Here is a 27,938-nt window from a genome sequence, read left to right on the forward strand (position 1 = left end):
GCTTTTATTGTTATCTGAATATTGATGAAGACGCACTCTGCGAGAAAGCGAGGAGGAGTCCAGAAGACGGCCAAACTCTTGGTCTCGCACCCACCGCCCACACCGCTCAAGAGTCCAAGCGTCGCCATCGACTCGCCGTTGCACCTTCACCCGGCCTTCTCAACGGTAAAAATGGCGTCAATAAAAGCTCAGGAACAAACAGCAAATCCACCAATCCACCATTCACGATTCACCATCCACACTCACAGACTCACCGATCCTGTCTACAAACTACAAATCCTCCATAGCAAGTAGCAACCACTGAACCACTGAACGTCTGAACCACAAGGTCTTCACTCTTCAGTCTTCACACTTCAAGTCCAGCCCTTCGGCCTTCGCCTAAGCCTTATCACCTAATTATCAGGTTATAAATTTTTCTTTTGCTCGTAATAGTATTCTATTAATTTTGCAATTCTGGCTTCCTAATTAATGATATTGTGTGCAAATGTGTAATTTTAATTTGTGAATTGCAATTAGGAATTAGGAATGTAAACTGTTTCAAGCCTGCAATTGTGAATAGGAATACTGTTGCTATTAGCCTATTAGGATTTGGGAATTAGGAATACTGCTGCTATTAGGAATTAGGAATGCCGAATACTGCTGCCTGCTGGTTTTAGGAATTAAGAATCCCGAATGCTGCAATTGTGAATTTGTGATAATTGTGTACTGTCTATACTGTTAGGAATTAGGAATGAAATTGTAATGTTATTAGGTTTAAGTACTGCCTATACTGTTTTTTTTTTTTTTTTTTTAAATTCCAAACAGCCTTTCTATGTAGAATAGAAAATGACAGTAACAATTTTAATGTGTCAATACCAGTTAATGTATCTTTCTTTGCCTTAAGACCCCATTACAAGCCAATCAAATAAATTCAAGCACACAGACAATGTATTATGTATAAACACAATTTGTGAGACTTGATACTTGACACTAACACAACTCCAATCTGTGGATCATCATCACCCCTCTCCACTTCACAATTCCTCATTTGTTTATAAAATTGTACAGCATTGGTTTGTTTTCTTTGCCTGCTTGTAAAACATCTCTGAAGCTGCTTGTACTGCCTATACTGTTAGGAATTAGGAATGAAATTGTAATTTTATTAGGTTTAATATATGAAGATTGATTTTATTTTGTAAGTTTTGTAATGTGTTTATTTATTTATTTATGCAGGGATTGAAGGCACATGTTAACCGGTTAGGGCAAGATAAAGATTTTTGATTAATTGATTCTCAAGTTCAAACAGGTGCTTTTGTTCCTTTTTTTTTTGTTAAGATCAATTTTATTTTAATTTTTATTGACCTTCCACTTGGAAGGTTTTACTTGATAATGTGTCAAACTTAACTGTAAAATCTTTATGCAATACACGATGGGAGAGTCGAATAAAAAGTGTCAAAGCTATTAGATTTCAAGCTCCTCAAATAAGGTTGGCTTTGTTAGAATTATGTGAATCTTGTGATGATGCCAAATCAAAGAGTGAAGCGGAAAGCTTGGTTAGTGCACTTGAGAGTTTTGAATTTTTACTTGGAATTGTTATTTGGTATGAAATTTTATTTGCTATTAACATGGTAAGTAAAAGGTTGCAAACAAAATCTATGTGCATTGAAACTACTAAAAATCAAATTAAAGGTGTAATAGATTTTTTTGAGAAGTATAGAAATGAAGGGTTTGTTTCTAGTATAAATATTGCCAAAAGTATTGCATGTGAGATGAACATAGAGCCTACATTTCCAATTAAACGTCGTATTATTAGGAAAAAACAATTTGATGAAAATGATTATGAGGAGGAAATGCAATCACCTGAGGAATCTTTTAGAGTTAATTATTTTCTAATTGTTGTGGATATGGCAATTGCTTCATTGAATACTAGATTTGAACAATTGAACACATTTGAAAATATTTTTGGATTCTTATATGATTCAAAAAAATTGAAGTCATTAGATAATGATGAATTAATGGAATGTTGTAATAATTTTGCATTTACTTTTTCTCATAACAATGTGTCAGATGTAGATTCAAATGATCTTTTTTTCTGAATTAAAAGTGTTACAGGTGACTTTGCCAGACAAGTTGATGTCCGCAATCGAGATTCTTGAGTTTGTCAAAGTTGCAGATTGCTACCCAACGGTTTCTATTGCTTATCGGATTCTATTGACTATACAGGTGTATTAATTGACATTAGTATTTTTGTACTCATATATAATATTTAAAATTCACTTATAAAAATTTATGTTAACTTCTAAATTTAATATGTGGCCTTTTTTTTTTCCACTTGCCCCGGGCCTATAAAACTATAGGAACGGCCCTGCTTAGCTCGTCTGCTCTTCGACGTCCGTAAATGACTCCAGCCTCCACCCCTCCCACTACCGCTGGAGCCATCACTATCATCGGTCTCTCTCTCGAAAATGGCGGTACCGGTGAGGAAGACGACGAAACAGTAGTAATGGCGTGGGTAAGGGAGCTAATTTTTGCATATTGTTATTGCAATCATTAAAGGAGGCAAGATGCTGATGTTTCACGTGATGCCCCATTCAATTTACTATTTTCAATAATAATATTATTATTGTAGAGGTAGCAGAATTTATGGAATGGTTTGGCAGTATGTTAGGCTTTTTTCTGGAAGTGGGAAAATTGATTGTCTTTAGCTTTTAGCTTTAGCACAATGGGATTAAGCCATGTATTTTTAATGAAAAAATAGTGTAGCCGTGGTCCCATTTCAATGTAAAAGGAGTGCCGGATTCTTCGTGTCCGTGAATGAAGGTGATAAATGCAGTTGACCATGGTGAACAATGTCGCCGCATCACACCACTACCGGATTTCCATGGTGCCACCGCTCCATCACCACGGCCCCCTCCATCGCAGCCACGATGTCTCTCTCTCCTTCCCTCGTCGGAGCAAAACGCTAAAGTCGTTATAGCTGCCGTAACCAAGCTTCCCTCAACTATCAAACACCACTTCATCATCACCTTCCTACTGCCCGCCACTGAGACCACCGTACCGGTAGAACTCCGGTAGCCTGTGTCGAACTTGGATTTTCATCGACCAGCTCATCTCCTCCGGCCACCGTCGCCACCCTCTTCGGCTCGCACTCCAAACCACCAGGACCCATAATATTTTCTTTATTATTGTTTTGTCTTGTATTGGCTTTGGAATGGGAAAATAAGAGTAAAAAAGGGAAGGGTGTTGGGCATAGGGTGAAGAAAATAATAAAAGTGGGGGAAGAAAAGACAAAAAAGTGAAAAAGACAAAAATGGTGGGAAGAATAAAAGAAAGTGGAGAAAATTGTGGAAGAAAGTGGGAAGAAAAGACAAAAAAGAAAAATGACAAAAGGTTGTGGGAGAAAGAAATCAGGAGAAAGGAAAGAAAATAAGGAAAAGAACAAAAATATATATAATATAGTGTAGTGGAAGACAAAAGTACCACTCTAATATATTATTGTTATCTTCGGAAGGGATATTTCTCCAATATGTTCCCATCACCACGCTCCTGTACGAAAATTATTGAAGATGAAGACTTCAATGAAGGTGGAGATTATTGAAGACTTGGAGATTCCAACAAAGATCAGAATTGTTGAAGACCAAGATTCCAAAGATGAAGATTGTAGTCCCTTATTAGAAATGATAGATTTTTGTATCCCGATTTTCTTTAAGGAGACTCTTGTAAAAAATAAAAAAATAAAAATAAAAACTCTCCGACTCTTCCGTTTGTGGTTTGGCCAACCTGCACGGATTTGTTGCTTGAGTGTGCCCATGCGTCGTCATGGCACTTGAAAAAAAAAAAAAAATCTCCGGCTCTTCCGTTTGGGGTTTGATCAACCTGCACGGATTTGTCCGGTTGAGTGTACCCATGCGTCGCCATGGCACTTATTTGTTCGACCTGCACGAATTTTCGTTTGGGGTTTTGTTTAACCTGCATGAACTTTCGTTGGGGGTTGTTATCAAGGCCGCTTTTCAGCGATGAATCTATCTCGCTTTTCAGCGATGATTAAATCCTGCTTCTCAGCGATGAGACCCCTGCGGTCGTCAAAGTACCAGCTTGGTAAAAAAGATGCCTTTGGCACAAAAAATCGCGCGCAGTACAATGGCTTTGGGTGCCCGCACAACCCCAAAGTTGTGCATTAAGTCGTTAGGTATCCCTCGGAGTGAGGGTTCATTTTTAGTTATAGAAGTGGAGTTAGGAACTAACTTAGGATTTGCATATCAGGATAGGCATGCATTACACGCATATTTGCATTTTTTATCTCAACTTTTTTGCAGGAAGATGTCTACTCCATACCCTGAAAAGCTCACTGGACGATGGACATGAAGAATCACTGGAGATTCAACCTGGAAAGGTTGATCAAGCTGCATAAACAACCAAGACAAACCCTTAATAGTCTTAAATGATTACGCCTTTTTGGTTGTACTCTTTTTCCCTTAGCTAGGTTTTTTCCCATAAGGTTTTTAACGAGGCAACCAGCGTAAATCACGCCCCTCATGCTCAACTCAACTCACGCTGTCCCTCCGTTTTCTCTCTCAGCCCCGACTCCCGCTCCGCCACCTTCATCATCATCCAAATCATCTCCTTATCATATTATGATCTTCGTTGGTCAACACAAAAAAAGGGAAAAACACCACTGCAACCGCCACGGCCACTACACACCAGCCACCACCGCGACGCCACCGCCGACCGCTGCCTCAACCTGCGACCTCCAGCGGCTGGTTTACGCCCCTTCCTCCGGCGTCTCCGTGCTCCGCCACCACCGCATCGCCACTCGCTGTCAACGCAACCCGTCAACGAAGCAGTCATCATCGCCGCCGATCCAGCAACCACCGGTCTCCGCCGGCATTACAGCCCCCACCACGTCGTCACCCGAGCAGATTGACGAACCACCACCAGTCCGGTTCCCATCTGCTTAGCTCCAGGCCCGGCCCTGGGCAAGGGCAGGCTGCGCCCTTGCCCAGGGCCCATCTCTAGGTAGGGGCCCATAGGAATGATAGGATATATAGTATGTATATATATATATATATATGATATATATATTATATTAAAATTTTCTTTTGCTTTTATTGTTATCTGAATATTGATGAAGACGCACTCTGCGAGAAAGCGAGGAGGAGTCCAGAAGACGGCCAAACTCTTGGTCTCGCACCCACCGCCCACACCGCTCAAGAGTCCAAGCGTCGCCATCGACTCGCCGTTGCACCTTCACCCGGCCTTCTCAACGGTAAAAATGGCGTCAATAAAAGCTCAGGAACAAACAGCAAATCCACCAATCCACCATTCACGATTCACCATCCACACTCACAGACTCACCGATCCTGTCTACAAACTACAAATCCTCCATAGCAAGTAGCAACCACTGAACCACTGAACGTCTGAACCACAAGGTCTTCACTCTTCAGTCTTCACACTTCAAGTCCAGCCCTTCGGCCTTCGCCTAAGCCTTATCACCTAATTATCAGGTTATAAATTTTTCTTTTGCTCGTAATAGTATTCTATTAATTTTGCAATTCTGGCTTCCTAATTAATGATATTGTGTGCAAATGTGTAATTTTAATTTGTGAATTGCAATTAGGAATTAGGAATGTAAACTGTTTCAAGCCTGCAATTGTGAATAGGAATACTGTTGCTATTAGCCTATTAGGATTTGGGAATTAGGAATACTGCTGCTATTAGGAATTAGGAATGCCGAATACTGCTGCCTGCTGGTTTTAGGAATTAAGAATCCCGAATGCTGCAATTGTGAATTTGTGATAATTGTGTACTGTCTATACTGTTAGGAATTAGGAATGAAATTGTAATGTTATTAGGTTTAAGTACTGCCTATACTGTTTTTTTTTTTTTTTTTTTAAATTCCAAACAGCCTTTCTATGTAGAATAGAAAATGACAGTAACAATTTTAATGTGTCAATACCAGTTAATGTATCTTTCTTTGCCTTAAGACCCCATTACAAGCCAATCAAATAAATTCAAGCACACAGACAATGTATTATGTATAAACACAATTTGTGAGACTTGATACTTGACACTAACACAACTCCAATCTGTGGATCATCATCACCCCTCTCCACTTCACAATTCCTCATTTGTTTATAAAATTGTACAGCATTGGTTTGTTTTCTTTGCCTGCTTGTAAAACATCTCTGAAGCTGCTTGTACTGCCTATACTGTTAGGAATTAGGAATGAAATTGTAATTTTATTAGGTTTAATATATGAAGATTGATTTTATTTTGTAAGTTTTGTAATGTGTTTATTTATTTATTTATGCAGGGATTGAAGGCACATGTTAACCGGTTAGGGCAAGATAAAGATTTTTGATTAATTGATTCTCAAGTTCAAACAGGTGCTTTTGTTCCTTTTTTTTTTGTTAAGATCAATTTTATTTTAATTTTTATTGACCTTCCACTTGGAAGGTTTTACTTGATAATGTGTCAAACTTAACTGTAAAATCTTTATGCAATACACGATGGGAGAGTCGAATAAAAAGTGTCAAAGCTATTAGATTTCAAGCTCCTCAAATAAGGTTGGCTTTGTTAGAATTATGTGAATCTTGTGATGATGCCAAATCAAAGAGTGAAGCGGAAAGCTTGGTTAGTGCACTTGAGAGTTTTGAATTTTTACTTGGAATTGTTATTTGGTATGAAATTTTATTTGCTATTAACATGGTAAGTAAAAGGTTGCAAACAAAATCTATGTGCATTGAAACTACTAAAAATCAAATTAAAGGTGTAATAGATTTTTTTGAGAAGTATAGAAATGAAGGGTTTGTTTCTAGTATAAATATTGCCAAAAGTATTGCATGTGAGATGAACATAGAGCCTACATTTCCAATTAAACGTCGTATTATTAGGAAAAAACAATTTGATGAAAATGATTATGAGGAGGAAATGCAATCACCTGAGGAATCTTTTAGAGTTAATTATTTTCTAATTGTTGTGGATATGGCAATTGCTTCATTGAATACTAGATTTGAACAATTGAACACATTTGAAAATATTTTTGGATTCTTATATGATTCAAAAAAATTGAAGTCATTAGATAATGATGAATTAATGGAATGTTGTAATAATTTTGCATTTACTTTTTCTCATAACAATGTGTCAGATGTAGATTCAAATGATCTTTTTTTCTGAATTAAAAGTGTTACAGGTGACTTTGCCAGACAAGTTGATGTCCGCAATCGAGATTCTTGAGTTTGTCAAAGTTGCAGATTGCTACCCAACGGTTTCTATTGCTTATCGGATTCTATTGACTATACAGGTGTATTAATTGACATTAGTATTTTTGTACTCATATATAATATTTAAAATTCACTTATAAAAATTTATGTTAACTTCTAAATTTAATATGTGGCCTTTTTTTTTTCCACTTGCCCCGGGCCTATAAAACTATAGGAACGGCCCTGCTTAGCTCGTCTGCTCTTCGACGTCCGTAAATGACTCCAGCCTCCACCCCTCCCACTACCGCTGGAGCCATCACTATCATCGGTCTCTCTCTCTCGAAAATGGCGGTACCGGTGAGGAAGACGACGAAACAGTAGTAATGGCGTGGGTAAGGGAGCTAATTTTTGCATATTGTTATTGCAATCATTAAAGGAGGCAAGATGCTGATGTTTCACGTGATGCCCCATTCAATTTACTATTTTCAATAATAATATTATTATTGTAGAGGTAGCAGAATTTATGGAATGGTTTGGCAGTATGTTAGGCTTTTTTCTGGAAGTGGGAAAATTGATTGTCTTTAGCTTTTAGCTTTAGCACAATGGGATTAAGCCATGTATTTTTAATGAAAAAATAGTGTAGCCGTGGTCCCATTTCAATGTAAAAGGAGTGCCGGATTCTTCGTGTCCGTGAATGAAGGTGATAAATGCAGTTGACCATGGTGAACAATGTCGCCGCATCACACCACTACCGGATTTCCATGGTGCCACCGCTCCATCACCACGGCCCCCTCCATCGCAGCCACGATGTCTCTCTCTCCTTCCCTCGTCGGAGCAAAACGCTAAAGTCGTTATAGCTGCCGTAACCAAGCTTCCCTCAACTATCAAACACCACTTCATCATCACCTTCCTACTGCCCGCCACTGAGACCACCGTACCGGTAGAACTCCGGTAGCCTGTGTCGAACTTGGATTTTCATCGACCAGCTCATCTCCTCCGGCCACCGTCGCCACCCTCTTCGGCTCGCACTCCAAACCACCAGGACCCATAATATTTTCTTTATTATTGTTTTGTCTTGTATTGGCTTTGGAATGGGAAAATAAGAGTAAAAAAGGGAAGGGTGTTGGGCATAGGGTGAAGAAAATAATAAAAGTGGGGGAAGAAAAGACAAAAAAGTGAAAAAGACAAAAATGGTGGGAAGAATAAAAGAAAGTGGAGAAAATTGTGGAAGAAAGTGGGAAGAAAAGACAAAAAAGAAAAATGACAAAAGGTTGTGGGAGAAAGAAATCAGGAGAAAGGAAAGAAAATAAGGAAAAGAACAAAAATATATATAATATAGTGTAGTGGAAGACAAAAGTACCACTCTAATATATTATTGTTATCTTCGGAAGGGATATTTCTCCAATATGTTCCCATCACCACGCTCCTGTACGAAAATTATTGAAGATGAAGACTTCAATGAAGGTGGAGATTATTGAAGACTTGGAGATTCCAACAAAGATCAGAATTGTTGAAGACCAAGATTCCAAAGATGAAGATTGTAGTCCCTTATTAGAAATGATAGATTTTTGTATCCCGATTTTCTTTAAGGAGACTCTTGTAAAAAATAAAAAAATAAAAATAAAAACTCTCCGACTCTTCCGTTTGTGGTTTGGCCAACCTGCACGGATTTGTTGCTTGAGTGTGCCCATGCGTCGTCATGGCACTTGAAAAAAAAAAAAAAATCTCCGGCTCTTCCGTTTGGGGTTTGATCAACCTGCACGGATTTGTCCGGTTGAGTGTACCCATGCGTCGCCATGGCACTTATTTGTTCGACCTGCACGAATTTTCGTTTGGGGTTTTGTTTAACCTGCATGAACTTTCGTTGGGGGTTGTTATCAAGGCCGCTTTTCAGCGATGAATCTATCTCGCTTTTCAGCGATGATTAAATCCTGCTTCTCAGCGATGAGACCCCTGCGGTCGTCAAAGTACCAGCTTGGTAAAAAAGATGCCTTTGGCACAAAAAATCGCGCGCAGTACAATGGCTTTGGGTGCCCGCACAACCCCAAAGTTGTGCATTAAGTCGTTAGGTATCCCTCGGAGTGAGGGTTCATTTTTAGTTATAGAAGTGGAGTTAGGAACTAACTTAGGATTTGCATATCAGGATAGGCATGCATTACACGCATATTTGCATTTTTTATCTCAACTTTTTTGCAGGAAGATGTCTACTCCATACCCTGAAAAGCTCACTGGACGATGGACATGAAGAATCACTGGAGATTCAACCTGGAAAGGTTGATCAAGCTGCATAAACAACCAAGACAAACCCTTAATAGTCTTAAATGATTACGCCTTTTTGGTTGTACTCTTTTTCCCTTAGCTAGGTTTTTTCCCATAAGGTTTTTAACGAGGCAACCAGCGTAAATCACGCCCCTCATGCTCAACTCATACTTGAGGGGTTCATCACAGACTATTAAGGCATTCAGACCGGGGAGATTTTGCTTGTAACAAGTTGGCCGCCCAGAGCACATTTTACTTCTCGAACCTGACGACTCTCGCAGATTCAAGAAGTGGGGGACTTGTGATGGATAAATACCCAAGGACTACTGTAGGAATACAATGTGTATAGTCCGTGTATTATTGTATCCCTAAACGGTCGGGTTGTCCCTTAGAAATTGTTAAAGGGCAAGTGACCTTTGGGGAATATTATATTCCTGAAGGGTCAGGTCCTATTTTTATATAAAGGACATGACCCCCCACTGTAATGGCATCCTCGGATCCCGGATTCAATTCGGAAGATTCACTCCTATCTCTCTTTAGTTCTTGGCTCTTTTCTCCAAGAAGAAGCCACGGCTTCCTTTCCCCTTCTCCCTGCATTCCTGTATACATATTCCATACACTACATAATACACAATCAAACATCACGTGGTGTAAATCCGTACCCCCGTTTACAGTTACACCATCAGATGGTTAGATTTCATGGCATTTATTATTCATACATACATACATACAACATATATATATATATATATATATATATATATATATATTCAAAACTTGTTGATTGCCTTTCAATCATATTTTTCATTTGTAAATTTCAATATACTTTTTATAAACTATTTAATCAATGTAATCTAAAAGTTTTAATTTTGCGTCATTATATTCAAATTAGTCTAGAAAAACATATAATTAATCTAATTAAAATAAAAAGTATTTATGAATACCATATTAATAGAGATAATATATAATTTAATCTAATCATTTCTTTCTCCTTTTTTTTTGAGTACTACTGACTCTGTTACAATGTAGTATCTATTAATATGTAATTGTAACTTACCCTGTTACAATCATTTCTTATTTTATCATAATATTTTTATATTTTTGAAATTTTTTAAATTTACAGTCCCACTTAACAATATTTCTGGAAACATGCCTGGTTCCCACCAAGCATAAAAGCCGGGATTAAGCGTTACCACACTTTTATAACAGAGGCCTAGCATCATCCTATATATACGACAACAAATCAACAACCTCACCTTTGTAATTATTGTACTTTTTTTTTTTTTTGAAAAGTTGTAATTATTGTAATTATTGTACTACTACACGTTTTCGAATGGAATATCATCCATTTTATATGGTTGGCTGGTTAAATTTTGCATTATCTTTTAAAATGATATCGGGTACGAGACCAAATTGATAATCTTGTTATAGTCAAGGGATCATTTTAATTTGGTCATCACATGCACCATTTTCTCCAATAAGTTAATTATTAAAATTGTCCCTTGGCTATTACAAAATTATCAATTTAGTCCCGAATTAACAGATGTCTAACGGATAACCAAATTGGTTAAAATTTTTATAGTCGAGAAACTTAATTGGTCAAAAAAATAGTCAAGGACGGGTAATTTTGCGAAGTCATGAGATCATTTCAGTAATTATATATATATATATATATATATATATATATATATATATATATAGAGAGAGAGAGAGAGAGAGAGAGAGAGAGATGTTAAGGATTATGTGAGAACACTACCATAAGAGATAAATAAGAACCAATTTCAGCCTTACATTTGTAAAAAAATCAACGGATCTTATCATAGTTTAAAAAAAGAATGTGGTGATATTTCGTAATTATCATCAACTCCATTGTGCAAACTTTAATACTTAAATATGAAATTCTTAACAACTAAATATGCAAACCTAGTAAATTCTATAAAATCAACCAAAAAGCTAAATTTTAAATCTAAACCATAAATGTTAGACCTTAAGTCGTAAAAGGTGAACCACTGGACCAAATAAAATCAAAAACTCAATCATAAACTCAAAAATCCAAAATCGAAACCTTAATTGCAATGCACTTTCGCATATTTTCATGTGCAAACTTTTTTTCTTAGTATTTATTTCAATAGTTGAGTTTGATTTTTTAGTACGGTGTGTGCATTTTTATTCTCTACCGTGTGCATTTCGGTATGCTTTGGATGAATCTACACTATTACTTGCGTGTGCACTTGCATTGTAGAATTCACAATCAATCCACCAGTGCCTAACACCATAAGAATGCACGCAAAGACACAACCATATGCACACAAATGAGTAATTGACACAAATTGCCAAACAATGCGCACACTAAATCGAACAAATGCACACTACACAAATAACAACCCCACATTCTTCCCCAACTACACACTCAGCCCCACTCTGTTGCCAAACACCACACTCCTACAGGAAAAAAAATAAAAAATTACTAGTCAAACCGACACTTAAATTTGTTACATCATACATGTATGTGAATGTCAGAGTTCCACTACCAAGTACCAAACGAACAGATGTAGATAGAATTAAATTAGTGCCAAGAAAGAATGCATTCGTACTCAAAAAAAAAAAAGAATGCATTCGGTATCTCTTTGCTATCTTCTAAGAAAAATTATTATTTTAATCACTCAATTGTTTTGCAATAATCAATTTAGTCCCTAATTTTTAATTTAGTCGAATTGACCTTCCAATTATTTTAAATTTCACCAATTAAGTCTCCTATTCATTATTCCGTTAGTTATCGAAACAGTAGTTATAAGATTTAATTGACGAAATTTCAAACAATTGAAAAATCAATTCAACCAAATTAAAAATTAGAGACTAATAACAATTACAGAACAATTGAGTAACCAAACCAGTGATTTTTGCTATCTTTTTATTTCATTCGTTATATCATTCTTCCAATAATAGCTCTATCCTAAATCGTAATATACGGAGTATCTTTTAATAGAAAGGTCAAGAGTTCAAATTTTTTTTTTTTCCAAACAAAATTTGTCCTTTTATATATGTTTTGGAATCTAGGGTTGGGACAATAAAAGGACATAGAGCCATAGGGGGCATTCACTAGTAGCACGCAAGACCACAAGCTGAGAAAGGAGCAAATAATATAAGGTAGACTACTAGACTACCCCACCTATCCAATAATTCACACTACCTTTCAATAGAAAAGTGCCTGGAAATTAAAGGTTATATAACAGCGAGCATTTAATTATTTATTGATTGAGAAGCTAAGGAGTTTTAGAGTATAAACATAAATTATGAGTTTCTTACCACTTAACAGTTTGTTGAGATTAAATTATGGACCGCCGCCGCTGCCCACCATTTCTTCACATATGCATGCATCCAAAGGTGCCGCCGCTCTTCACCGCCGTCATTTCCGTTGCCAATCAATCAACTCCGGGTATGCTCGTTATATATTCTAATTCACTAATCACTACACTTGTATACATAGTAAATATAGTATACGTACTCTTCTTCTTTGTTATAATTTGACCATCAAAATTACTTATGCATGTTTTAATTAGTTCTTCAATTCAATTTATGCTTAATTGTGAAGGATTAGATTTGGCTGTAATTATTTTTTTATTTGAGTTTTAATTTGAACATGTAAATTAAATGAGAATGAATATAAATTTGAGAAAAAGAAACACTAAATATTTATGCTCCCTCAATTGTTACATATGCATGGGAGTATGGGACATCTCAACGACACTCGTGCTTACATTTTTAGAAATTTCGTTTAAAATATCGATCGATCTCATTTCATTCATCAATTTCTCTTCATAAACAATCTATATCAATTTTCCTCTCATATGATGAGCCTCCTTTATAAATTATCTATATTATAAATGTTGGTATGGGTGAATAAGACGTATAACATAAATAGGTATTTATTTTACGGAAAAATAATCCCACCAAAACTAGTACGAAACTAGTACAAAGGGATTTAATTTTTAGGAAAATTAATCTCACCACACTTGGTACGAAACCAAGAGCAATATATATAAAAATATATAAAACGAGAAAGGGTTTCTTAAACATGAGGTTTAAACCCAGCGAAGAACAAGAAAGAAGAAGAAAAAGAAATCCGAGTTATATACACACTCTGCTTAAAACCAATTCGCCACCTCGTGAGAGTGTTGGGAGCCTTGTTTAAAAAGTGTGAGCTTTTATAAATTACGTACGTGTATAAATTAATTGGTATAACATATTAATCAGCATCTTATGTATTTGCATTTAACATATTTTGTGCCTACAATTAACAATTTGTATTTGTAATTATCATATTATGTGTTTTCAATAATTGTTAACTTGCAGGTATACAATGTATTAATTGCAGACACATAATTTTTGGATAAGGATTCATAATGCAATATTATCCCTAGTCGATGGTATAACAATTGTGTTATGGGGTTGCACACCAACATAATAATAATAATAATAATAATAATAATAATAATAATAATATAATTCAGTGCAAGTGGCGTGAGATGAAAGGTCATTAATATATTTAGTGTTAGTTATCGGTGGTTCAATTTAACAAGATGGGACTATACAGTGGCGGATCCTGAAAATTTTCTCAGTGAGGGCGAAAGATAAACTAACGAGATATTCTTTTTTAAAAAATGAAACACTTAGAGATTGAGTCATAAATATTGTTAACTAGAGATGAATCGAAATACATCAAGATAAAAATATTTAAAATAAAATATAAAACATACTCCGTAACTAATCAAGATAAAATAGTTTGGAAAACACATTATAAATCACTCATCTTACTATTAATATTAAAAAAAAAAAAGAAAAAAGAGATGTTACAAATAAAAAGTTCAATTAAAATTCTCACTATTAATATTTAAAAAAAATGCCAAAAACAAAATTTCACTCATCTCACTATTAATATTACGAAATGAATAAAAATCACAATATTACAAATAGAAAATTCAATTAAAATTCTCACTTTTGATATTAAGAAATGGAAAAAAAAAAAAGAAAAAAAAGCCACATTATTACAAATTCAATTAGAATTCTCATTATTGATATTAAAAGTTTTTGACAGAAATTCATCAAACCCTACACGGTGGTTCAAACACTGGACAATTTCATCAATGTAATGGAGACTTACCATTTAAGCTATGCTAATCCTTGATTACATTTTGGTATATCTTATATATATACTATATATATGTGGTTGGGCAGCTGTCCCAACTGCCCCCATGCTAGATCCGCCACTGGGACTATATATGGGAGGTATATCTCCTGTCACCATTATTTGAGACTTATTTAATATTAATCATTTGCTGTTTTGCAATTCCTTAAGATCGGAAAAAATGACGGCAACACTCTCCAAGGATGAGTTTCTGCTCAAAAGTGAAGGGAAAAGGGAGGAATGGCAGAGGGGATTCCTATACCAATTCCAAGAAGATGATTTGCAAGTGCTAAATGTGATAGATGTCATACAGCACCTGGGCATCGACCACCATTTCCATTACCAAATCGGAGCCATTTTGCAGCGACAATATCAAAAAGCTGAAATTGATTTTCAGAAAATTAACGATATTTATGATATTTCTCTTCGCTTCAGATTACTTAGACAAGAAGGTTATCATGTCTCATCAGGTACTAGTTGTCATCTAACATTATTTCTTAATTAATTACCAATAATTGTATGGTTCTTTTTTTTTTTTTTTTCTTATCTAAGCCACAAATAATATAATATAATACAATTACATTGATGATGAGACTAAAATCTTTTAGGATTTTTTTTACCCTGACCTTTTACTTGAAAGATGTTTTCACCAAGTTCACTAGCCAGAAAGGACAGTTTAAGGAGGAGCTAAGCAAAGATATTCGAGGATTGGTGGCATTGCATGAAGCATCCCATGTATCCATAGAAGGAGAAGATGTTCTTGATGAAGCTGCAAAGTTTAGCCGTGAGTCTCTAATAGCAAGCATGGTACATCTTGATGAATGCCAAGCCAGCATGGTTAAAAACACATTGCAATATCCCTATCATAAGAGTTTGGCCAGGTTCACAGCCAAAACCTTTATTGAAAACATGAGAATTGAAAATGAATGGGAAGCTACCCTGGTAAATTTATCAACAATGGATTATAGCATAACCCAATCATTTTATCAAGAGGAATTTCGCCAAATTCTCGGGTGAGTTGACTCTGAACTTTGGGCTATATTGTTGTTTTTATATAAAATTTCAATATATGTCAGATCATTTAATATAACTATAAATTAAAATTATAGATGGTGGAAAGGTCTTGGGCTAAAGGATGAATTGGCTAAAAATCAACAGCTAAAATGGTATATATGGACATTGGCACTCATCCCTGATCCTTCCATGTCAAGAGAAAGGATAGAGCTAACCAAGCCAATCGCTCTTGTATACCTTATTGATGACATTATTGATGTTTATGCCACGTTTGATCAAACCATTCAATTTGTTGATGCCATCAACAGGTAGATAATATCACTTCACTTTCTTTCATTTATAAATTCAATTTAAATGAGAAAAACAATTTTAAAAACAAAATATTATGTTTATGCTTCATGCATCAAAATTAATATATAGTGACAATAAATTAAATATTTATTTTTAGAAGAATGTAATACAATTAATGTAATTAATTTAATTTCACAGATGGGATTTATCTGTGGGAGAAGGACTACCGGATTATATGAAGAGGTGTTTGGCTGTACTATTTGATACAACTAATGATATCAACAACCTTGTTTTCGACAAATTTGGTTGGAATCCAATTGACCACCTTAAAAGAGCGGTATAGAACAATTTTTGGTTTGTGCATATATCAAAATTCAAGAGTTGGCTTGTTTGGACTGATATTTTGATTATTATTGTCACAGTGGAAATGTTTGTGTAGTGCTTACATAATTGAAGCTAAGTGGTTTGCTACTGGAAAATCACCAACTGCTAATGAGTACTTGCAGACTGGGATTATAACTACAGGAGTTCCCATGGTTCTCATTACATGTTTCTTCCTATTAGGCCACGGTGCATTTGCTGGAACTACAGATATTGAGGACATGATAATTTCAGTAGGAGCAATTCTACGCCTATTAGATGACCTTGATGCCACTCAGGTAATGTTGGTTAGTTGTCTATATATAATTATTATTGTCGCTAGCTAACATGATTGGTGTTGTTTTTGATATGGATTTTTATGAAATCCGTGCAGGGTGAGAAGCAAGATGGAAATGATGCCTCATATGTAGAGTATTACGTAAAAGAACATGAAGGTTTGTCAATAAGTGATGGAAAACAATGCATTATCAATATGGTTTCGGAGCAATGGAAGCTCATAAACAAGCAGTGCCTTTCTCCAACTCCGATTCCAGCATCTTTTAGGAAATCCTGCTTAAATATTGCTAGAATGGTGCCGATGATGTACAACTATAGTGACACTCACTGTTTACCCATTCTCCAGAAACAAATTATGTCCATGTTTTCTACAATCAATGGCGAATCTATTCGGCTACAGTAGCTGGCTTGGGAATTGAAACCGCTGAGATGCATGAGTTATAAGATTATGCAAACTATGATGTACAGTAAATAAAGAACTTGTGAGTATCACGTTAGATTTAAGTTAATTTTCTTTTAAAATGCGAGTAAAAACTAATCATATATTTAGTAAGTGATTATTGTAATGAAATAATGATGTGATATATGGACCAATATGACAATTATTGACCATTTTGGATCTTTGTAATGCTCTTTCTGACGTTTTGGGTCTAAAAGTGGACCCTACTTAAACAGACAAATAGTACGTGAAGCCCACTTTAATAGTGTGTATATATATAGTGGAGTGCATTATATTTGTGATATTTTGAGATAGAGCGCTAGCTTTCACCTTTGGCTATTTGCTCCTTCTTGAGCTTGTGGTCCTAGCAGCCTAGCAGGACCACAAGCTCAAGAAGGAGCAAATACCCTAAGGATTGGGAAGTCAAGTTTGAGCATACACTACGGGAATCTAATGATGTTACAGATTGGTTAGTCAAGATTGTTGTTAGAAGACAATGCGACTGAATTGAGTTCCATGATCCTCGGAGAATATTAGGGACAGTGTTGAGATAGAGTTATAAAAGCGATCCAAAAGGATAGCTATTAGTTGTACTGGGTAACCCCCTCCATCCCTCCAAAAAAAAAAAAAAAAAATACCCTAAGGTGAAAGCTTTCTATCTCAAAATATTACACATGTAATGCACTCTTATATATATATGTCAACTATCATGTAGTGTGATGGTATATTGATTATCATTCTAAATGAATAGTCATAAGTTCGAACTCAGATTGTGTAACTTAATTATTTGAAAAAGTAAGATATTGATGAACTTAGCCACCAATAATCTTCAAACCACTGATTTTTTAAATTTGGCCATTCACTGACCTCTGAACAACAATATGATTCACTGGAAGTATATTATATGCACAGCGAATCATAGGACGGGACTAGAATACATACAACGAATACAATCAAATGAAGCTGGGTTCTTTAAACTGCACGCATCACGTGTTGCACCGCCTGACCCTACACTTGAAATAGGTATCAATTCAATTAATAATTGGACACAAGAAAGAAAGAGAACAAATATAATCAATCTGTTAAGGATAATGAGAACCTACCACATAATTTTCCTTAGCTTGCGTTTTTCCCAACACTGTACTGCACTTGTATAAATTAAACTGTGTCTTTGAATTGAGACCACTCATCAACTACTTCATTTCATCTATCTATTATCTATATATAACGTTACCCAGGCCACACTTGCAGATCAGAATTATCATATCCCATGGCATTCCTTCCCTCCCTACTAAATTTCAAACCTCTGCAGCATGAAGTACTGCAGTCTCATGAATCCAGTAGTACTGCTTCTTTGAATGCATCTAATATGGTATGTATATACGCAAAAAAAAAAAAAAGGGAAAGATAGAAAATGCATGCAGTCCAATCCAAATTAATTAATTAAGCTATATATATGATGATTTAATTTGCAGGTGAAATATGATGAGCAGAAACAATTGGAAATGATGAGTCACTTGCTGCTTGAAGCAGACAGTATAAAAGCACTGGTAGTCATCGATACCATGCAGCGCTTTGGCATCGATCACTACTTTGAACATCAAATCACTCAATGTCTAAAGAACCAACATTCTCAACCTCTTCTTTATAACAATAATGCTGATGATGGTCATCTTTACGCAGTTTCACTTCGTTTTCGACTGTTAAGGCAACGAGGTTTCCACGTCCCTGCAGGTACGTACGTACGTTATTGCATTGTCAAGAATTTATTTAATTATTTTTTACTGAAGTTAATCGCTGAAGAATATATATGTTGTACAATGTAACAGATGTGTTTAACAGGTTCAAAGGTGAGAATATAAAGTTTAAGAATGCATTGTCGGAAGACATAAGGGGGCTCATGGCTTTGCAAGAAGCTTCACATCTGTGCATAGAAGACGACGGAGACATCTTAGACGAGGCGTTCCTATTTTCTACCAATTTTCTCACCGCAAGATTGCCACATCTTGATGATTTCCAAGCCTCCATGGTTCAAAACACACTGCACTATCCCCATCACAAAAGCTTGCCTCGCTTCATGACAAATCATTACCTTAAACATCATGACCTCAAAAAGGATTGGGAGAAGCTCATAGCAAATTTAGCAATAATGGATTTCAATAAGATGCAACGTATATACCATGAAGAAATCCTTCAAGTTTTCAAGTGAGTTGAATACTTTAATTTATTTTTAAAAAATAATCTATATACATTTTAATTAATAATTTGTGGTGCATACTTTTGTCATGTAATATAAGATGGTGGAAAGGACTTTTATCTAAGGAGTTGAAGCTAGCTAGGAAGCAACCGCTCAAGTGGTACATTTGGTCCATGGCTACTGTTACGGATCCATGTTTGTCAAAGCAAAGGATAGAGCTAACCAAGCCAATCTCCCTTGTCTACATTGTGGATGACATTTTTGATGTTTATGGTACAATTGATGAACTTATTCTTTTCACCGAAGCAATAAACATGTGTGTAATACAAAATTTTTTCACTCTACATCTCTCACTTAGTCACTTTTCAAGCTTACTCTCTTCACATAAGTAATCAACAAGCTAAGATGGTCTAATTGATATTTTTTACTTTATTTTAATTTTATTTTCTATATGGACTATAGGTGGGAATTCCCAGAAACGAAAAAATTATCAAATTACATGAGAATGTGTTTCAAGGTAATTCACGAAACCACACATGAGATCAGCAATGTAGTTTACCAAGAGTATGGATGGAATCCTATAGACTATTTGAAAAAAGAGGTAAGCTAGCTAGTGCACAATAATCTTCTTATCTAATTTCGAAGAGCTAAACGTTAGTTATATTTATTAGCATGTTTTAATTTGACGACAGTGGGCAAGTTTGTGCAATGCATTTCTAATCGAGGCAAAGTGGTTTGCCTCTGGGCACTCACCAAAGGCTGATGAGTACTTGAAAAATGGGGTTATAAGCTCGGGAGTACCCATGGTCCTCACCAACCTCTTCATTCGCTTTGGCTACGGTGAATTCGTTGGGACCACAGATATCGAGGACATTATATCTTCAGTAGCCACAATTCTTCGCCTGCTAGACGACCTAGGAACTGCAAAGGTGAATCATAATTGATTATTCTATTAAATATTTAAATTGATCAAATGTTCTAGCTTGCAAATAACCACAAAGAGATAAACCAACCTAACTAGGTTGTCCTCAAATCAAGAAGACCAATAGACTGTTTTGGTTGACAGTCGAACTTGTAACTTTATATATAGTTACCAAATTAACAGACTAACCAACTTAAAGTAGTTGGGATTTCCCGACAAGCAATATATACTTTTTTTGACAGTAGATATTTTTCATTTTGTTGTATTATAGGATGAAGAACAAGACGGAAAAGATGGATCTTACATGGAGTACTACATGAAAGAGCAAGAAGGTGGGTCATTAAGTGATGGAAGGCAGCATGTTCTGGATAAGGTTTCCTTACAGTGGAAGCTACTAAATAAGCATTGCCTCTCGCCAAACACAATTCCGACATCATTCAAAACAGCTTGTCTAAATGCAGCGAGATTGATTCCAATGATGTACACTTACGACGACAACCATCGACTTCCTGTCCTTGAAGAGCATGTCAAGTTTATGTTTTCAAACATCAAGGAAAACTTGATGGGGTGAAAGTGATTATAAATTCAGTATTTTTGTTTATATATTTGCTAGATGATTTATGTGATTTCGGCATTGGATTAGTGTTAGAAATATTAATGGAACAAACTACATGCTTGGCAACTATGTATTATCTCAATCACTTTATTATGGATGAGCTATATATCATTTACTCTAAAATAAAATAAAATACAAATAAATAGTAGAAAATAAATAGGCCCGCAAAATTTTTATGTACTACCTATAAAGGTGAAAATCATGATTTTTTTTTTCAATGTCAAACTAATTTTCACTATGATTTTCGATTGATTGCACATGTAAATTTGTAGAGAGCTTAGATTTTGAGAGCTCATCATTGAACTCAAGGATGAAGGTGCTTAGGTTGTTCCTCCATGGAGTTTTTATAGTTGAAGATTGTTAGTGTTTACTTTGTAAACTCCTTTATACATAATTGGCAAATATAATAGGTTAAGATTTAATGTTGTTGGTTCGTGATTGACTAAAGATCTAGTAAAATAGAACCTACAACAGATGTGTCAAACACTATTTCAGAAAATTATTTTACAGCTGGATGAAGAAATAACCCTCCTGGGGTATTGTACAAGATTATCATTATTTAATTGAAAATTCAGATTATTTTCTCAATTAAAACTTCAAGAGTGAAAGAGTAATTGGACTACATGAAAATAGCGTGATATGTAACCTCATCAAAATTCAGAGTATATATATTATATATTTTAGAGAGAAGGGAGTTATGGAGAGATTATGAAAATTGACCAAAAAACCTCTGTCTACAAATTTCACAACAAATACTCTGAAAATATATTTTCTCAAAATATTCATATAGAATGTGGACCTCATTGATTTTGAAGAGAAAAAACTCAAATGATTTTACCACTTGAAGGTCCGTACTCCATATTATCACTTCATAATATCATTTAATGCAACAACTAACCAGCCCTACCGACACTTAAATTTGTTACATGTGAATTTCATTTTCATTCCAGAATGTCAGAGTTCCACTACCAAACAAACAGATGTAGATAGAATTAAATTAGTGGCAAGAAAGAATATATTTGATACTAGGCGCTACTCGGACGGGAGATTAGCGCCTAGGCAGTCTAGGCGATGCACTATATATATATATATATATATATATAGGGGCGCGCTCCCATGCATGCGAACTGCTGCCCAAGTAAGAAATGAAAACGCTTCACAGTCGTTCACGTGTCCAGATCAACGAATCAGATGCAATTTTAAAAAAACGATGCGGTGGCATTTTCGTAAATAACTGGAACTTTGGTGCACCTAGTTTCACTTACAAGTGCACCTATTTTCACTTACAAGTGCAAGTAATTTACCTTATTAATATTCATGCACCTATTTTCGCAAATGTTGATGAGTACTTGAAGATTGGGATTACAACTACAGGAGCTCCCATGGCTCTGATTGCCAGCGTCTTGGTGTTAGGCCACGGTGCATCCACTAGAACCATTGATATTATTGAAGACATTATAACTTCAGTGGGAGCAATTCTTCGCCTCTTAGATGACCTTGAGGCCGCTCAGGTAAAGTTGACTGCCTGTAACTATTATATTGTTGCTAACCTGATTGTACTACTATTAGTGTTAAGTTATTATTTGTGATATGGATTTTTATGTGTGATATATGACAGGGCGAGAAGCAAGAAGAAAATGATGCGTCATATGTAGAGTACTACATAAAAGAACACCAAGGTCTTTCATTAAGTGATGGAAAGCAACATGTTATGAATATGGTGTCGGAACAGTAGAAGCTCATAAACAAGCAATGTCTGTCTCCAACTCCAATTCCAACATCTTTTAGGAAAGCTTGTTTAAACATTGCAAGAATGGTGTACAACTCTAGTGACAATCATATCCTCTAGAAGCAAATCATGTCCATGTTTTCTACCATCAATTGCGAATCTATCCAGCTTCTCTAGTTGGCCGGCATGGGAAACCACCGACATAATTCATCTGATTATGCAAACTAATGCATATAATATGATGTTGGATGTACAATAAAGAACATGCATGTTTAATATAATATTATAATGTAATCAGCTGTTTGCGCCCACATAACGAGCCCAACTCAAGCTAGGCCATGAAAGATGGCTTAGCTTCTATCTTCGTTTCTAAATGGATTATAAGTTGCAAATGGGCCTACGCAGGATTCATGTATCTTTTTATCAGGCACACATTTCCGATTCACAAGCTCTTATTTCCTCATATCTGTCCATTTTTTTTAATTTTTTATCCAGTATTTTTCAATTTATGTCGGACTAAGTCTAAGCCCATAACTCTACCCAAAAATAGTTGGAGCAATAAGGATCCGTGTCCATTTACATATTGAATGTTTATAATTTATTACTGAATTTTTACAATTTGACTTGTGAACATTCAGTATGTAAATTGTGTATTTTGGACTTTGGTCTACAGAATAATTTGCCCTGTTGGAGGAGGTATTGGATGGAAATCTTTTTTAAATAAAAATATAAATTTTTTGTCCACCCAACAAAAAATCGATGTTTTTAATACTGGTAGAAGTCTATCATTCTATCAAGACCAATGATGTGCTGTCAAGTTTTGGACTTCTTGTTGATCCTAACACGTACGTTAATTAAATCCTAGGATTATAACACATTGACAATGATAGATATTTTAAGAATTGAATCATATTGTTTTGTTTTTGTTTTTTTAATTAAGATTAGGTGAATTCCCAGTAGAATCATATCCAAAATCTCCAACATATCCCTAAAAAAACAAACTATAATTTGACTTACTCAAGCTTGCAAACTGCTCTATCCAGAAGTCATGCAAAATTAAACATTATGTTTATTATATTACAATTACGCACAAAATCCTACTAGCATCATATTAAAGAATCATAGGTTGCTTGTCTTTGAATGCGTAACTGATAGTTTTGGAGTTTATTCCATGCAGGTTAACTAAACCTCTCTTTCAATGATATATGATGTCTGTTGGATCAAGTAGTCATATATCATGACATAATTAACAAGTTAGATTTGTATATTATAATTAATCCTCTATAACCTTCTTAGAGTAGTGTTTATATTTAATGGCGTTGAAACAAGATACGAGTTAATATGAAGTATTGATTGAGTTAGTTAATTTTAAATTAGATTGGCAGAGTTTATTAATTTACATCTCGAGTTTGTTAATTTGCTCCCATTTTAAACATTTTTAAAAAATATCTAATCTCTTTTTATTTTCATTTTTGTTCTTTCTAGCTTTTGTATGATTTTTTTAATTCTCTCCCACTATAAATAATTTTTATTTTACGTGTCTTGAGAGTATATGTTAATTTTTACAATAATTATTATTATTATAATAACAACAATATGTTTTGTCATGTTAAATTTATTAATTTATACACCAATTAATTTTATCAAACACTTTTAACAGCAATAAACTAACTTACTAACTTCTAATTAAGTTTTCAATTACATTTTCCAAACAAAGCCAAGACCATAATCTTTCTTTTAATCATATTATTCCGTATTTAATTGTTAGTGATAGTTAATTGTATTTATATTGTAATATAAAGGCAAATTAAACAAACAACATTCTTGGTATATGAGAGCGGTTAAACCTTCCGTGGGAGATGTTTGGAGTGTAGTACTTGGAAGTAATGCCATTTGACTTGTTTTAATATACATTAAGGTTTAGATCACCTTATTGTTTGACTAAAAATAACAACCATAAAAGGAATTTAGAGATAACTCTAACCAAAATAAAAATAAATTAAAAAAATCTAACAACATAATTATCATGATCAATTGCTTACCATTACACTAAAAGTTATAGTTAGTAGCAAATGCATAACTTTTTTTTTTAATACTTCCGTAGTAGTTATCGCTACATTTTGATGATAGGATGACCCTCTAAACCTCCCCCAATAATAATATTTTTGTTTGACATATATATCTTGAGTTTTTCATTGTACATGTCTACAACCCTACATGAATAATATAGAATTTTCCAAGACAAATTTGATAGTAACAATTTTGTATGAAGGTGATGCAATCAATTTTGTTTCGATAACATCGATGGTAAATGTAAGTGTAAAAGATAGTGGGAATTTTATTATCATTAATTGTTGAATTGTAATAAGGTTTTGTTCAACTATTGTTATAATTGTCTATTATTTGGAGGTTTCTTTTAGGTTATTGTTTTCCAATTATACATTCTATGCATCGGTTGACTGACTATGTTATCTCGATAATGCGGAAGCTATAGGCTATGATGCACCAATAATGACGGTTCAGTTAGTTTAATTGACTGGCATTTTGAGTCTAAACAAATAAATATAAAATATAAAAAATTTATATGATAAATCTATTCATATTTATTATTTTATGATATATAATTTGACTCATTAATCAAAGATCCCACCTGTCTCACGGATTGTGATCCGTGAGACAGTCTCACACAAGTGTTACCCATTATGCAATATATACTATAATTTCAATATAATTAAAAAATTATAATAAAGTTATTTAAAAATAAGAGAGTGAGAAAAATAGAAGAATGTCATATTACAATTTTCAAATTAAAATCATGACACCATGTTATATGACATGATAAAATTCCTAGTCTTCTTATAGTATTCACATTATGAGTCATTATATGATGTTTATTCACTTTCAAGAAGTGTGAATTTGGTGCTTCGCCACCTTGAGGTTCTACCTAGCACAAATGTGATTAATCTCAGTATGTGGTTGTGGTTGATAGTTAATTGGTTAAAAAAAATTTGTAATTAGAAAAAAAAAATTCTTAGACAAATATAAAATTAATGGATAGCTCTACAATATCTTACAATAACTTGTCTTATGTTTGATGAAACTAATATATGAATAACGATATTTTTGATCTCCTCCTAATCTTCACATGTTGACATAGCAATGAAATTATTTTTATTCATTGACTTCTATGAATTGATTAACTCCACCCCGTAATTAAACCCAAAAAAAAAAATGTAGTATCATGTCAAAGGCAATCAAGAGATGAGCATTAGCCATATACACTTAAAATAAAAAGAACATTTTTTTATAGGCGGGTAAAGGGTAATGTGAAAGCAAATAAAAGGAAATGTGAACAACATAAGACGACAAATAACAAGTGGCATCAGTGAATTCTAATAATCAACGTGTTAATAATTAAATTGAATGGGAAAATTTGGTCAGATAGAGATGAGATGAGGAAGCTATGGCAGCCAAAAGTTGCATCAAAATTACAAGTCAATTATCAGCGTCAAACCCACTAACATTTGGTGCTGACATCCACTAGTCAAATGATTAGTACGACTTGTCTTTCTATAAGAAACTTCCACACATTTTTGGTGGAAAATGCATTCATATATATTATATATAATAAAAAACTTATAAAACACATCAAAGTCAAATTCAATTTTAATTTTAAGAAAACTAAGATGTCCACGGAAATGGTTCAATTCTTCTCCACGACTGGGCGTTGGCACATGTAATTAGATAATCTTTTTTGTATTTGCGCGTGTGGGGAGAGAGAGGGGGTGGGTGGGTGGGTAGTGAGGATTAAGGGGATTTGAACATGTGTAAATTAACAAAATGTGTGGAAGATGCATATGTATTTAACAAAATATATCTTAGTGTAGAGTAATAGTATATGTCATCATTGTCATGTACATCTTGATAAATGCAATTAAGTCAATATGACGTATTAATAATTTTAGAATTGTAATATATTGACAGTTATGTCAACATCAAACGCTTACCAATATGTCAAAAGTTATAGCTAGTAACAAAGAAACAATTTTGTTTCCTTATAATTGCATAGCAGTCAATCTTACGTTTCCGCCTAACAATTTATATAAATCACTACCCGAAAGTGCACTCTAGGTGAAATCCCCCTTGTGATCACCCTAGCCGGGAAATGACTATAAGGAGTTAACCAACTTAGGTTAGCCATATTCGAACTACTCAAACTAAGAAGATCAATAGACAGTTTTCTTCTTAACTCAGAAAAAAATTATTTTTAGTCCTTCAATTATACCCGTAGTATATATTTAATCCTTGAATTATATGCGTGATCTTCATTAATCATTAAGTTATGCGTAAAATGGTGATCGAGTTTAGCCCCTGAAAGAACAAATCCGTTACTTTATTAATTAACATATTGGTGGCATAAATAGTTCCTGAGGAATTAAAATCATCATTTTTTTTACATAAATTAGAGGTTAAAGATAATTACGCGTATAATTCAATGACTAAGTTTATATCACTCAAGGATAAAAATACCACCATTTTTCTAAAAGAAGAAGAAGATATACGTCTACGCTATAGTGACGGTTTGAGCAAGCAGTCACGACTCATGACATCTGGCCATCTGAGATATGGTAATGGGTTTCTTGTCCGTCAACAAAGTTTTTTTTTTTTTTTTTTTTGCGACACGTTTTGTTCATAAAAAGATTGAATAAATAATATGTGGCTTTCGATTTCAACAAATAAAAATTAAAAATTATGTGGCTTTCAAATTTCATCGCCATAATTTTTTATTTATTTTTTAAATGAAAGTAAACTCTGGCCCCTTTACGTTAGTGCCTTGAAACTTTTCAACTCTTTAATTATTTGAATACAAAATTCACACCATGGCGGCATGGGCAGCATGGGCACTCATTCAAAGTGAAATAAATAAATAAATAAATAAATAATAATAATAATAATAATTGAAATGAAACAGACTGAATACCGTATCTAACTAATATAAAAAATAGAAATACTTAACACAATTTCATACTTGATATTATTCAAATAGAATCTCAACAAGTTCAAAACGAGAAGTAAAAAGGGTCTAAAGTAGGTTGTCACATGCGTTGACTTCTAATTTCAAAGACCATACAATATTACAATTTCAACTTGGTTCCACAAAAGTTTTCGGATGATATTTAAACTCGAGAAATGTTATCACCTAATAGACTAATCCTTTGATTGAGTTATAAATAGTAAGTCATAATTTTGTTATTGTGTCAAAAAGTATATATTATATTTATTATATTAATATTGGGTAAAAGCTAAAAATAAAATAGAAAATATTGCTTATGCATTAATGGCATCATGCATGCATGTTTGCTAGGGCAAGAATGAACATAATCCGATTTGTAAGTTGGAGGGTTAAGACAAGACAAGCGTGCCATTGGGGTTTATTACCAATTTGAC

General features: G+C 34.4%; 2 protein-coding genes and 2 long non-coding RNA genes across 10 annotated transcripts; all 4 read left to right on the top strand.

The window, feature by feature from the left end:
- The first annotated feature begins 8 nt into the window (after positions 1–8).
- On the top strand, positions 9–4,961 carry LOC116029234. Of its 4 annotated transcripts, none has more exons than XR_004100282.1 (4): positions 9–403; positions 1,213–2,202; positions 2,337–2,491; positions 4,296–4,961. It is a non-coding gene; the product is annotated as an uncharacterized LOC116029234 (long non-coding RNA). The 4 variants fall into 4 exon arrangements; XR_004100281.1 differs by lacking the exon at positions 4,296–4,961 and adding an exon at positions 2,738–3,758; XR_004100283.1 differs by lacking the exon at positions 4,296–4,961 and having other exon boundaries at positions 1,213–1,532; positions 2,084–2,202; positions 2,337–3,745.
- Positions 4,962–5,088: 127 nt separating this feature from the next.
- On the top strand, positions 5,089–9,585 carry LOC116029237. Of its 4 annotated transcripts, none has more exons than XR_004100290.1 (4): positions 5,089–5,483; positions 6,293–7,282; positions 7,417–7,573; positions 9,378–9,585. It is a non-coding gene; the product is annotated as an uncharacterized LOC116029237 (long non-coding RNA). The 4 variants fall into 4 exon arrangements; XR_004100289.1 differs by lacking the exon at positions 9,378–9,585 and adding an exon at positions 7,820–8,840; XR_004100291.1 differs by lacking the exon at positions 9,378–9,585 and having other exon boundaries at positions 6,293–6,612; positions 7,164–7,282; positions 7,417–8,827.
- Positions 9,586–12,690: 3,105 nt separating this feature from the next.
- Positions 12,691–17,208, top strand: LOC116029229 ((3S,6E)-nerolidol synthase 1-like). The gene is made up of 7 exons (XM_031271138.1): positions 12,691–12,876; positions 14,797–15,095; positions 15,266–15,638; positions 15,735–15,947; positions 16,129–16,267; positions 16,353–16,589; positions 16,685–17,208. The coding sequence occupies exons 1-7, from the start codon at positions 12,734–12,736 to the stop codon at positions 16,988–16,990; spliced, it is 1,710 nt and encodes a 569-aa protein (XP_031126998.1). The 5' UTR covers positions 12,691–12,733; the 3' UTR covers positions 16,991–17,208.
- Positions 17,209–18,532: 1,324 nt separating this feature from the next.
- LOC116029233 ((3S,6E)-nerolidol synthase 1-like) lies at positions 18,533–20,830 on the top strand. The gene is made up of 6 exons (XM_031271142.1): positions 18,533–18,760; positions 18,856–19,231; positions 19,324–19,539; positions 19,686–19,824; positions 19,916–20,152; positions 20,417–20,830. The coding sequence occupies exons 1-6, from the start codon at positions 18,535–18,537 to the stop codon at positions 20,714–20,716; spliced, it is 1,494 nt and encodes a 497-aa protein (XP_031127002.1). The 5' UTR covers positions 18,533–18,534; the 3' UTR covers positions 20,717–20,830.
- Positions 20,831–27,938: the final 7,108 nt, after the last annotated feature.

Source organism: Ipomoea triloba, chromosome 9 (assembly GCF_003576645.1).
Source record: "Ipomoea triloba cultivar NCNSP0323 chromosome 9, ASM357664v1".
Classification (NCBI taxonomy): domain Eukaryota; kingdom Viridiplantae; phylum Streptophyta; class Magnoliopsida; order Solanales; family Convolvulaceae; genus Ipomoea; species Ipomoea triloba.